The sequence below is a fragment of the Pelmatolapia mariae genome, linkage group LG7, assembly GCF_036321145.2.
Source record: "Pelmatolapia mariae isolate MD_Pm_ZW linkage group LG7, Pm_UMD_F_2, whole genome shotgun sequence".
Lineage (NCBI taxonomy): Eukaryota > Metazoa > Chordata > Actinopteri > Cichliformes > Cichlidae > Pelmatolapia > Pelmatolapia mariae.
The window spans coordinates 18,705,736-18,718,546 of NC_086233.1; the positions used below are offsets into that span (position 1 = coordinate 18,705,736).

General features: G+C 40.6%; 2 protein-coding genes across 2 annotated transcripts; one reads left to right on the forward strand and one right to left on the reverse strand.

Moving 5' to 3' along the window:
• Positions 1–1,224: 1,224 nt before the first annotated feature.
• phyhd1 (phytanoyl-CoA dioxygenase domain containing 1) lies at positions 1,225–8,123 on the forward strand. The gene is made up of 11 exons (XM_063478240.1): positions 1,225–1,443; positions 2,360–2,518; positions 2,789–2,864; positions 2,954–3,001; positions 3,089–3,144; positions 3,229–3,291; positions 3,376–3,397; positions 4,444–4,572; positions 4,703–4,819; positions 5,569–5,695; positions 6,040–8,123. Exons 1-11 carry the CDS (start codon positions 1,411–1,413, stop codon positions 6,083–6,085), a joined length of 876 nt encoding a protein of 291 aa, XP_063334310.1. The 5' UTR covers positions 1,225–1,410; the 3' UTR covers positions 6,086–8,123.
• dolk (dolichol kinase) lies at positions 7,396–12,254 on the reverse strand. Its single transcript, XM_063478239.1, has 2 exons — positions 12,136–12,254; positions 7,396–11,490 (listed from the first exon to the last, which is right to left on the reverse strand). Exon 2 carries the CDS (start codon positions 11,348–11,350, stop codon positions 9,779–9,781), a length of 1,572 nt encoding a protein of 523 aa, XP_063334309.1. The 5' UTR covers positions 11,351–11,490; positions 12,136–12,254; the 3' UTR covers positions 7,396–9,778.
• Between the last annotated feature and the right edge of the window lie 557 nt (positions 12,255–12,811).

Genomic DNA, 12,811 nt, shown 5'->3' on the forward strand with positions numbered 1-12,811 from the left:
ATAGAACTGAAACAAACATTTATTTTTAGGTCCATTCTGCTGCTGATACATACTTTAGGTTTCTGATTATTAAACTTGTTTCTGCCTTTCATAGTGTTTAACTTGAAGGCCCTGAGTACTTTCTTCCACACTGAAAACACTGGAATGATAAAATTATTTGAACATTACCTAATAAGACTGATTCAAGACAGACAATTAGTTATTCTAAACTTTTCTAGCAGGGAACAGTCTGTCTATTCTCTCCATCTGTCAGCTGCTGCTGGCTCTTCCTCCTCCTCTTCCTCACATACTGCTGAGTTTGTCCTGGTGGATCATCAGGGGTGCAAAGCCTCACAGATGATGTGCAGCAGTGGGTCCCTCAGTCTGTCCTCACTCTGGACACTTGCAGTTGTCACACATGGAAATCAAATGTGTGATAAGCTGCAGGATTCAAACACAAGTGTAACTTATAAATACATGTTCATACTTTTATTACACAATCCGAGAGAAAGAAAAAGAGAGAGAGTGCAGGACAGACAGACAGGTGACAGTCTCAGGTGTATACACTGCTACAAAACAGCACAAGAGAAGGAGGATTTAGTGTTTGTGTTGTTATGAGTTAAAGTCTGTTTGGCTCGACACCACCGAACAGAGGCAGCAATATAACATAGCTAACATTAACAGCGCAGTGAATCCTGCTTGTGCCGTGATATTCAGGACTGCAAACCGAGCAGCATCACTGACTTTCAGCTTGTTGTGTTTGTGGATATATGACTGACTTTAATTATCCACAAAATCATCACATTCTCTGTAAGATTAAGGTCAACTATCGAACGGCGTATAAAGTAAAGACTTTAAAACAAAGTAAACGCTGAAAGTACAAACATCGCTAATGTCACCTAACTTTGCCGACATGTGGCCAACAGTAATGTTTTAATGTTCTTCATTATTAAACATTTGCACATAAATAAGTTACATAATATTCAGTACTTACTTTTGAAAGTTTACTCTTTGGCCGTTTTTTTCGGCAAAATTATCCACACCCACAGCCGCACTATGAAGTCTGGAATATGTTGAGCCATGAAGTCTACACCGCTACATCCTAAAAATTCAGGGAAATGAAGGACGCATTTGAGGGCCGTATTTCGAGCAGCCTGTCAGTGTGCTCTTGTGTCACTACAGCCTTTGAATTGGGACAGCCTTCGTCGCGTCGCTGTGACGTAATCGGCCTTAAAATGCGGCCTCTAAGGCTGCAGACCCTGAATTGGGATACAGCCAAAGGTCCAAAAATCCTATTACGGTCTCTGTATGATAACACCTTAATTTAAGTAGACACGTCACGTGGTCGGATACGAACAGGCTGTGCTTCAACCAGGGGGAGAGACGCAGGCGCATCGGTCCCGTGCAGTGGATTTCTCCCAGCGGAACGCCATGGATTTTATGACAGATCAGGATGTGCAGAGGGTGAGGATTACTTTCACATACCGATGAAAATGACATGGAAGTGCAGTTTATAGTTAAATTACCAATGCTCAGTTAAATAATTAGCAATTTGATCACTGTTTGCTTCGAATAGAAAACAGTTTTACTTTTGCAATGTCGATTGTGCATCAGCAGCCTCTTCCGTATTATATATGGTAATAAGATTGTATTTTGTCGCTGTATTCAAATGAAATGCACATTTCAAGTTCATTGCACAACACCCTGCAGCCACAAGTGGTCTACTGACGTCAGCAAACGCCCCCTGTTTCAGCTAGGAAAACACCATATGTGCCCTCAGGAGTAAATTCCCCATTTTCCAACACTTACTCTGTTCTTGTAAGCTACAGAAAGGCAGGAACTAACCGAGGCTATGCTGTAGTCTTGTAATCTTGCCGTAGTTTGCGAGATTATAAGAGAATATTTATAAAATATATATGTACTTAAACTATCCGATGGCAACTATTTTTTTTATAACACATTCTCTCCGGTTGGGTTAAATCCAGAAAACAGAACAATGCTGCAGGGTGGACAACAATTAAAACATGTTTTTTTCCTCTTGTTGGATTATGATGCAGCTGTCATCCTTAAGAAATCAGTAACACAAGACACTCATTAGCCAAGAATAAAAAAACAAAACAAAAACAAAACTCACATATTTTATGCAGCTGTTTTAATGTAATTATGCAATTTTAAACTGGGAACCGGCCTTAATATGTAGAATCTGTTTCACGTCTCATGGCTGTGAATTAAATTCTGGGTGTGACTTCAGTTTGAAATGTGAAAGAGACCTTTGTGTGAAAAGCAGGCATGAAAGGTCATTAGGACGAGCCTCGATGCTTCAGTTATTGCTTCTTCTGTTCTGTAAACGGCTCAAACCGAATTTCCTTCGGCTTGACAGTACCAGGAGGATGGATACGTGGTTCTGGACGGGCTGCTGACCTCTCAGGAGTGTGATGAACTGAGGCAGAGGATGGCAGAGATTGTGGAGCGGATGGATGTCCCCGAACACTGCCGCACCACCTTCTCCACCTACCATGATGAGCAGCTAAAAAAACAGGTGACCCAATGAGCAACGCTGCACAGGATCTTTAACACTGTCAGCTTTCCTTTGAACAATGTTTCTTTCACATGCTTCCAATGACATCACCACTTGTAGATGCAGGTAAGGCAGCTGAGTGCGCTCCCTCCTTAGTGATCACACCCATGTAGTCTTTCTACAAGTTAGCTTCACATTTACAGTTATTTGCCTCGACCTCTTTGACCCTGCAAGCAGACTCTTATGTCAACAGTGTAGTCAGTGTCGGTGTCTTTCCCCTCTGACCTGCAGGGAAATGCTGACTATTTCATCACAAGTGGAGATAAGATCCGATTCTTCTTTGAGAAAGGGGTTTTTGATGACAAAGGTGAGTTCCAGTGAAATTCTTTCTACACTGTCTTTCATTTCTCATGCTGTGAAACTCCAAAATGAGATGATGCTTTTCTCACCTTGCAGGGGAGTTTACTGTACCCAAGCAGCGGTCACTAAATAAAGTTGGACATGGTGAGCTTTTGGGGTTTTCCAACAACACGTAGCCTATAAACTGTTGCATAAAAATCTCCTAACTGCTAGTTTTTTTTTTTCTTTTAGCACTGCATGCCTATGAGCCGTTGTACAAAAAGGTTACACTTTCGCCCAAAGTCCAGGTGAGCTAACAGGTTGACGGAGTGAAAGAATGATTTACTGAGTCACAGAATAACTAACTGTCCAATGAAATGTAATTCTCCTAGGGCATAGCTAAAAAGCTGGGCCTAGTGAGTCCTGTGATTCTCCAAAGTATGTTCATATTTAAGGTAAATGGTCTTGTACTGTTAGACAATGCTACATAATGACTTATTAAAACGTAAAGATTGAAATAAGAACTTCATCTTTTACAGCAACCAGGCATCGGTGGGGAAGGTAAGAAAATTCAGCAGAATATTTTTGTCAGTAATGAGTATACATTTCCCATCACATTTTTTAACCAAAGATCCCTTCTTATCCTTATTTTTGTCTCATATTAAAGACACTCAAATTTGGTATAAAAACACGAAAGTAAAAGCAAAAAAAACTGACATAAAAACCTTGTAAATAATGGAATATTTATACCTTGGCCACATTATTAGGAATACCGGTAAAATCTGTTCTGTCGTGAATTCCACCTTTTGTGAAACTTACATCTTTTTGCCTTTTGTTGATGGTATTTTATGTTAACGGGGTGCCAAAATACTGCCATGACATTTCATTCTACTGAAAGTGAGGCATGAAAGCGACTAGCCTAAACACAGGTTAGCATTATTCTAAATCCCATCAATATTTGTTTTGTAATGAAGCTGAATTTAAGTTGCAGTAGGAACCTTGTTAAAGTTTAAAAGGTTCAGTGTTTTCCAGATGCTGTATAATATGACCTATTTTTCGGGAGGCCATCCCATGACTGAAAATGTTCAATTTTGAAATTTAGCCCTAAACGATGGCAGAGCATCCACCATGTTTTACAGCTGGTTATACACACAGATTTTAGGTCTGCCACTTCTTTCTGTCCAGTTTCCTCAAATTTTTTAAGGACACACTGCACACAAAGGCGAGATATGCCAGGTTTTTGGCTGATAGCTGATTGGGAATTACAGTGTCACTGACAAAATACAGTTTTATGGAAAGGAAATTAGAGATTTATTTTGTGTCAGGCTTCTATTAACAAAGTAAATACGGTTCATCTGGTTAGTTAGATGCCTTATTTATTCTTGAATAATTAATAGTCAGTTTTAGCTTACCTTAACAAACAGACAAAAAAAAATCAGGTAAAAAGCCTGGAGAACTATTCCTGAACACCATTTTAAAAATTACAGGAAAGCCCGGTGCCTTGGAAAAAACAAAATATAACAAAACCTTCAGTTTAGAGGTGGTTGTCTGTATACATTCATATCATTTTAAATTATATCCATAGCAGATTCTCATGTGTTTCTTAGTGACTCCACACCAAGATGCTACATTTCTGTACACGGAGCCCCTGGGCAGAGTTATGGGGGTATGGATTGCCCTGGAAGATGCTACTATTAACAATGGCTGTCTGTGGTTTATCCCAGGATCACACAACAGTAAGTATCTACCAGAATGTCTATATAGTGTATATGTTATCCAGCTACTGCTGTGCCACATATTTCTGAAATAGTTTTTAAGGTCTATTTATTGCATGTTATAATTGCATATTTTCTCTTTTTGCCCCAGGCGGTATCACTAGACGTATGGTGCGTACTCCAAAGGGCACCTTTCCTCTGACCGACTTTATCGGTAGAGAGCAGGCATATGATGACGAGAAGTTTGTTGCTGCACCAGTGAAAAAAGGTCATTAGCATAAATCTAAATTTAGTCAGTGATTGATGGACGCATTTTTGAATTTTGTGACATTTTGCAACTGAAATTGTAAAAAAAAATTGTTGCTTATAAAGAAACTTTTGACCCTCGACAGCTCAGGATAGTTCACCTTAGATTGAATGCCAGGAGTTTTTTTTCTTTTTCTGCACTGTGATAAAAATAATACACACCAACCACCATATTGACACTTGTTTTTGTTTAAATTAACAAAAAAAGTGACTTATCAAACTCTGGAGGTTCTGGTAGTTTAAATTAGATGTGCAGTTTTCTCACATTTGGAGTCTTTATGCTAAGCTAAGCTAACTAGCTAGCTGCTTTAAACATGCTAAGAATTGCATTAATCTTTATATTCTCTACCTTGTAAACTAAGTTCAGTTCAATTAAATGTTATTTATATAACCAAGTTACAATAATGTGCTTTATAGTGTAAGGTAAAGAAACTACAATAATAGAGAGAAAACCCCAACAATCAGATAACATCCTGTGAGCAAGCACTTGGCGGCAGCGGGAAGAAAAAACTCCCTTATAACAGGAAGAAACCTCCAGGAGAAGCAGCCATCTGCTGCGACCTGCAAAATGTTTTTAGGTCCTCAAGTCTGAGGAAATGCTGAAACAAAAACATGACTGTTAGAATAATTGGTCACAAAAGTAGAGTTAGCACTGCATTACTGAAATAAAGCTGTTCAAGTTGGTCAGCTGTTGCTCATTCCCTTGTTCAGGTGGTGTTATCCTGATCCACGGAGAGGTGGTGCATCGAAGTGCTGAAAACACCTCTGAAGAGTCTCGTCATGTCTACACCTTCCACATCATGGAAGCCCAGCAGACCCGCTGGAGCCCTGACAACTGGTGAGACTTTATCCGTGTGGGCTGGCCTTGTGATATTTCTTTTATTTGACTACATATTTCTGGCAAGTGATTGTCTCAGTTAACATGTAGTCAAATAGAGATGTTCCTCGGTAATTTGTTTAATGTCAGTTTTTTGTTGATGCACACGTCAAGTACACAGATTTGTTTAGATCAGCCCTTCTGTGTTTTCATACAACATATCTAGATTTGTATATGTCAGCATTTAGTTTTGTATGGAAAATCAGTGTTCTCTCATTAATGCAAACTTTATGAAACAAGATGCTCCAAAGAAATTTCCCAAGTCTGACCTGTCCATCTTATTTCCATCTCTTTGGTCCTGTAAGGTTGCAGCCCACTGAAGACCTCCCTTTCCCACCTCTCTACACTTGAAGGATTCTTTGCATCCGGTGCTGCTCCAAAGAATAACCAGCATCTATGATATTTTCATCAAGGAAAAAAAAATCTGATAATACTGTTTCATTAACTTCCCAAAGAATGGCTGTGCTTGCAATATTCTTCTGATAAGGGTAAAAGGATCTTATTACACAAGAAAACAATAGGCTGATTCCTGAGCTCAGCCTGTTGTTCCTGTATCGATCGTAGCCAAGTGTTATTCATGACCCATGATAACAAAGATATAGAAAAAATAGACATGTATAAATAAGATATACTACCAGTCAAAAGTTTGGACACCTTCTGATTTAATGGTTTGTCTTTATTTTTATGGCTGTTTACATTGTAGATTCTCACTGAAGGCATTACAACTGTGAATGAACACACATGGAATTATGTAGTTAACAAAAAAAAATGTGAAATACCTCAAAACATGTTTTATATTTTACATTCTTCAACATAGCCACCCTTTGCTTTGATTGCTGCTTTGCACACTCTTGGCAGTCTCTCAATGAGCTTCATGAGGTTATCACCTGAAATGGTTTGTGTCCAAACTTTTGACTGGTAATGTATATCCATCCATTTCTCTCAACTTGAACAATTTGGAGTCACTGGGCTACTGAGAGGTGGCTACACCCTGGACAGGTTCACAGTCTATTGCGGTCTATTCACACCCACGGTCAATTTAGAACCACCAGTTAACCTAACTTACATGTTTTTGGAGTGTGGGAAGAAGCCGGATTACCTGGAGATCACCCACATAGGCACAGGGAGAATAGACAAACTCCACAGAGGTGGTCCCCAACCCCAATCATAAACCCTGTGCTGTGCTGTCTGCAAAACATTTTTGTTAATATCTTAAACTTCCAGAATAGTTCTTCTGGGGGACATTCAAAATGAATGTTTTGATATGCTTTGCAACTCAATTCAATTCTGTTTATAAAGCACTAAATCACAGTTTTATATTTATATAAAATATAGATTATATTTTAGGGTAAAGACCCTACAATAATGAAGAGAAAATCCCAACAATCTGATGACTCCCTATGAGTGAGTACTTGGCAACAGTGAGAAGGAAAAACTCCCTCTTAACAGGAAGAAAGCTTCAGAATTACCAGGAGCAGGGAGGGAATGCCATGTGCCACGACCTTTAGGAAGTGATGAGGGAAGGAAGACCCAGTTGAGCATTTCTTTGAAATGGTGTACATCTGGGAAAGAGGCTTTGAGAAACATTTTTTTCCTTGGTCATGTCAAAAGTGACACATGCTCATCACGTGTATAGTAACCATATATTTAAAGGAAGTCCAGGCCATGGATTAGCTGCTGTCTTCTCTGCAAGTTTCAGGCTGTTAACAGCAGCAGGTTTGCAGTTGAAAGACTACACCTAAACTTTCTTGCATGCCACAAGAAAACAGCTCAACACCAGACTGATTTTGCAGCATGCAGCATTATAATTATGTTAACACTTGAAACCATGTTTTAATAACATTGTAATAAGTCTGTTAACTCCATATTTAACCAGCTTTCCTTCCTGGCTTTAAATAGACTTTATTGATATTGCACTTTTTCAGTCAAAACACTTAAAGCACACACACACATTCATAGGATTTTTTTTTAAATTACATACTGTACAGCGCGTTTTCGATCACAGTCTCACACGCTGCTGATTTGGCTGCAGCAGTGTTGCTTTCATCCGATATACTGTGTTTGAAATTTTTGCATTTTTGTGCCGTTTTGATTTGATCATCCTTGGGAAAATATACTGCTCTGCTACCAGTATTTCGGTTTGACAAATTCAGTCTGTGCAACTGCTTAGCCAGTCTGCTTATGTCAAGTTATCACAAAAAGAGGGTAACAGAAGAATTAAACTAGTTTTATAAGAAAAAAAAATTGCAAGCTTGGCCATTCTCTGGTTCCTTACTAACCAGCATTTGGACTAATAATTTTTTCTAACTTAATTATAAATTTGCTGGAAAAGTATTTTAAATTGTGGCTGAAAATTTCTTTTTAAATAAACATTTTTTTTGATCAAGTCTCCATGGAGATTTCACTGTGCAACTGACATTTCCACCCACCTTTATTAAGCATTTCTTCATCAGCATTGTCAACAGCTTTATTCTTGTGCAAGATCTTTTTAAATGATTTGTGCCCAAATAAGACAATGAATTCCTCCATTTATAGACAACAGTGAGCATCTCTGCTTTCAAGTATGTTCATTTTAAGACCCAACTTAAAATGAAAAAGACAAAGCTTTATGTACGTGTAATTATTAAGTGCAGCATTCAAACTCCTCGTATTAGTGTTACAAATCAAAGTGAAAAAGCGAAGGGATAATCTTTGTGTTGTTAAAATACAGTCGCTCATACAGGTCCTACATCTCAATCCTCAAAAAAAAAAACAACAACAACAAACCCCCCCCCCCCCCAAAAAAAAACAAAACAAGCTTTGTTTGTTCTCAGATGTTCTGAAACATGCAATACTAAATTTTTCTTTCAAAATGTAAGAATGTTAGAAAAAGAAACACACCAGCGGGATCAGGCTAATAAACATCATCAGAACATTAAAAACAAACAAACAAACAAAAAAGAAACACTTTTACAGATGAACTGAAACCAGCTCCATTTCCTTATCTACAAATGACGAGATCAAACCCAATTAAATTTAGAGTATATTGCTATAAAGCATATAAAACAATAATTTAGAAGTAACTCAAGGCCTGTGTGCATGGGTGTGGCCCAAAAGCACATCTACAATGTCCAAAAAAACAAAACAAAACACTAAAGGCTCAGTATTACAAGGAAATGTAGATATTTAAGGGGTGCAGGGTCCCATTAAACCACAAACCGGTAAGCAAAGTTGATTTATCTGAAAAAAATATATGCGGTAGGACAACCGGCATACACATTATAGTACTGCATTATCACATCAGTCTCATGCAGGAGCATAGTGTGTTTCTACCATATATAAGTATAAATCAGCCCTTTAAATAAGAGTTGAAATGGGCTGCCATGCTAGCGTCTACAGCTTCTATTATGGTAGGTCGTGTGTGATAGAAAATAGACTTCTTAAGGCAAGTATTTTCAGAAGAAACTTCTTCATATTGCCATCAGGGAGGCAAAAATAATAGCCTAGACGTGAGAAAGTTGATTAAAAGACATATCAATAATTTAAAGTTAACTTATGTTCTTCGAAAGGCAATACAAGGCATGTATCTGTTTACGAAACAAAAACGACAGGACATTTTGTGTATTTCTTGCCGATTATAAAAATGTGTCCAGGATTTCTATTTAAGAAACACTTTTTTTCCCCTCCACACTCTGCTAAACTGAGTCTCCCGTTGCATAATTTAGGAGCTGTTGGTGTCAGTGGCAGAGAAAACATAGGCCACCTCTGTCGCAAGGCTCAGACTTGATCTAAAATGTTCCACTGGTCATTGGAAAGGATACTGAAAATGATCTAAAGACAACAGACTGTCATGCCAATACTGTCGCATGTAAAGGTTTGTCGATACCCTGGTCGGTTAATCTGACTGCTTTCAATCACATTGTGCTGGTCAAAAATAACTACCGTTTGTGATCATGTCTACAGACTACGAAAGACAGCTTTTTTTTGTCCCAAGTTCACCACCAGAAATGGCTGAGAAACAGGCAGAACAGGCAGTGGATCTGCTTGTTTGTATGATCGGTCCATTCAAAGCAACAGGAGGATGAAGAGGTAGAGTGGAAGCAGCAGATTGTCTATTTGGGAGGTGTAGGCTTCCAGCATGGCCACCAGAGTGATGGAGCCAACAATCCATGAGTAGGTGGTGTTCAGATTGATGCTGCTGTCAAAGATGAGAAACATGGCCACGGCGATGATCTGGGCGAACACAGATGTCGCGGTCCCCTCTAAGGTTTTCTTGGTGCCAGGCCAATGGATCTCCCCCATGGTACTGCCAAACACAGAGGCCACAGTGTCTCCAACTCCCACCGCGAGCACACCTGCGTAGGGCACCAGGCCACCCGCCCCTGGAAGTATTCCCTTAGGGGCACAGGGTCCAGGAAACAGCCAAATGGGCAAAGACATGCCCAGTAGCAGGTAAACGTGGGTGAGGATGAGAGGCCCAGAGTCCCGCTCGTCCAGGAACAGAGTGAGCAACTGCCTGAGCAGCTGACCGAGAGGCCTGATTCGAAAGTAACGCACATACTCCAAGAACAAGAAAACCGCCAGGCAACCCACAGATGCCACGTGGAGCAGCTGCCTGTCGTAGATCAACCCTGGAATGTAGGTGGCCACTACAATCAGATGGAAGTACTTCCTGACGATGGTCGACGCCTGGTGCTTCTTGGAACCTGACTGGCGCTGACAGTTCTGATGTAGCACAACGCAACTTGCCACAACAGACAGAAACACCCAGTACGCCAGCAGGCAGAGTCTCCTGTCATTCAACGTGATGAAGTCCAACAACCACATGAGGGGGTGGCGACCGATGAACAAAGACAGCCAGGGCATCAAGATCCCCAGACCCAGAACGGCTGTCATCATGTGAAAGAAGAGCGATGACCCCCAGCTCTCAGACTCCATGAAACAAAAGAGCAGGGCAAAGAAAACGCCCAGCAGCAGCGAGCCCACCATTAACACCGGGAGGAAATAGTTCACCGGGTCACCTTTGACCTCCGCCAGGTTCAGGGAGCGCTTGATGAGCTGGTTCACGATGAAGCTGATTCCACCGACAATGAGGAGCGCCTCTCCGGGTGTGAAGCAGCGTGGCAGCAGATAAAGCACAATCAGGCTGAGATAGACAAAGATCAGCAGCACTTCCAAAACCTCTATGACCTCAGACACCGTCAGGGTCTGCTTTGTGGTGTAGAGAATTGCACTGCCGGCCATTCCTGCAATCACACAAGTGTTGGTGGGAACAGGTCTTGTGATTCCCAGTGCAATCAGGGAGAGGAACAGGGCTAGCATCATGCCTGTGATGGTGATCACCATGGAGAAGCGTTCAAAGTAGACATTCCCTGAGGCAGAGCACTTTTCTCTCAGTGCCAGGCCCAACAAAGGCATCACCATAGATGCCGGAACGATGCCGCTGTTCGCTGAAGGGCGAAACTGGAACACAGCACCCCCAGACCTGAGCAGACGGTCCCATTTATGCTGCACATAGAAAGCCTGGATCACCAGGGCTATGCTGCACCAGGAGTGCTGGTTCCAGACCGCCATGTGGACACATAGTACCACTGCCAAAACTACAGTGGACTCCACGTGCACTGGGTTGATTTGCATGGCTGCAGGGTGGGCGCTCACAAAGAGGGAGGAGGGTTGATCTGAACAGATGGTGTGCAGCAATGAAGGCCTTCTTCTGTCACTTCCTCTCTCTCACAGGCTTCATCATTTGGAAGGTAACTTTCCCTTGCTATGGATGTCTGAGGAAAAAGGGGGGAAAAGTTAGCATTTAAGAAAAAAAAAATACAGATCACAACAAACAGAATAATGTGAAAAAGAAATTTACAGATTCAAATGCTACTGTACTGAATTCTGAGTCTTTTCTTGCTTATTCTAACTCTGAACCTTGGTCATGCTTTATCTGCTTCCTGCCATGAACTATGACCACACTGAAAATTCACCCCGTCAGTGAGAAATTCATACAGCTTAGATAGCACGAGTAAAAGGCCACACATGAAACACATATTCTTTCCACATCAGTTGCAACCTTTTGTTCCTGTGGGGGTCGGAGTTTGAGCTGTCTGTGTAGTGTGAGTTCTGGGTCAGCTATGGAGGCTATGCTTAACAAATGGTTATGAAAGCTGAAGGATATATTAGGGAAAGAAAATCAAAAACAATAAAACTCCAGTTTATTTCATTCATTCATACAGCCCAATGGGGCCAGATAATTCTCCCTACACCGAGGAACGCGTCTCTCTGGCAGCCGAGGATGCTTTAACCTCTGACGGCATCAAGCTAACGGCAGACTAACAAGCTCACTGTACAGAGCTAGCAAAACGCCACACAGCAGTAACTACTGGCAGCACTGACGCACAATGCAGGCTGACAAAGACAAGCGTACATACCATACAAGCGCTGCGTTGTCTGAGCGGACGTGTGCAGTGAATCGCTATGAATCGTTGCCGTCCTTTCTGGACAGATTTGTTTCCTTTGTCAGCTGTCGGTCCTCTCACACCCAGTAGGAGGGGGCCATCTTTGACAGTCGGGTCACGTGGTACACTAAAAAAGTATCTCTTAAAGTCGTTACTTTTAAAGATTGTCTTAAATTTACTTTTTAATCTTAAAATTTGTGAAATAATTATATCACCATAAAGCACATACTTTAAATAAATAAATAAAAATATGTATTTATTTATTTTATAAATAAATACATATTATAAATAAATAAAAATATGTATTTATTTATTTTGGTCAAATTCAGACTTCTCAGGCTATTTTATACATGTAATACGTGAATAATTATTTGTAAAAAATTAATTACCCGTAAGTCCAGAGGATCGCTTTGATACATGATATACTGAATTATGGAGTTAGGGGGAAACACAGAAGTTTTGCCAAAATGTAGTATAAATATTTTTCGAAAAGGTATGGAGACGATAGGGATATGTTTATTTTACTCCAGAGGATGGCGTTAAAGTTGAACTCAGGACGCCCGCTGCTTCACGAAGAAGAACAAGGCTCCCAGCCGTTGGCTCCGAGGGTAACGAAGGCGCTTTCGACGTCACTGACGAGCCAGCACAA

Coding starts and splice junctions, on each gene's coding strand:
- phyhd1 (XM_063478240.1), top strand. CDS start 1,411: ATGGATTTTATGACAGATCAGGATGTGCAGAGG. Junction 3,145..3,228: donor CACTTTCGCCCAAAGTCCAG/GTGAGCTAACAG, acceptor TAATTCTCCTAG/GGCATAGCTAAAAAGCTGGG. Junction 3,292..3,375: donor AAAGTATGTTCATATTTAAG/GTAAATGGTCTT, acceptor CATCTTTTACAG/CAACCAGGCATCGGTGGGGA.
- dolk (XM_063478239.1), bottom strand. CDS start 11,350: ATGCAAATCAACCCAGTGCACGTGGAGTCCACTGTAGTTTTGGCAGTG.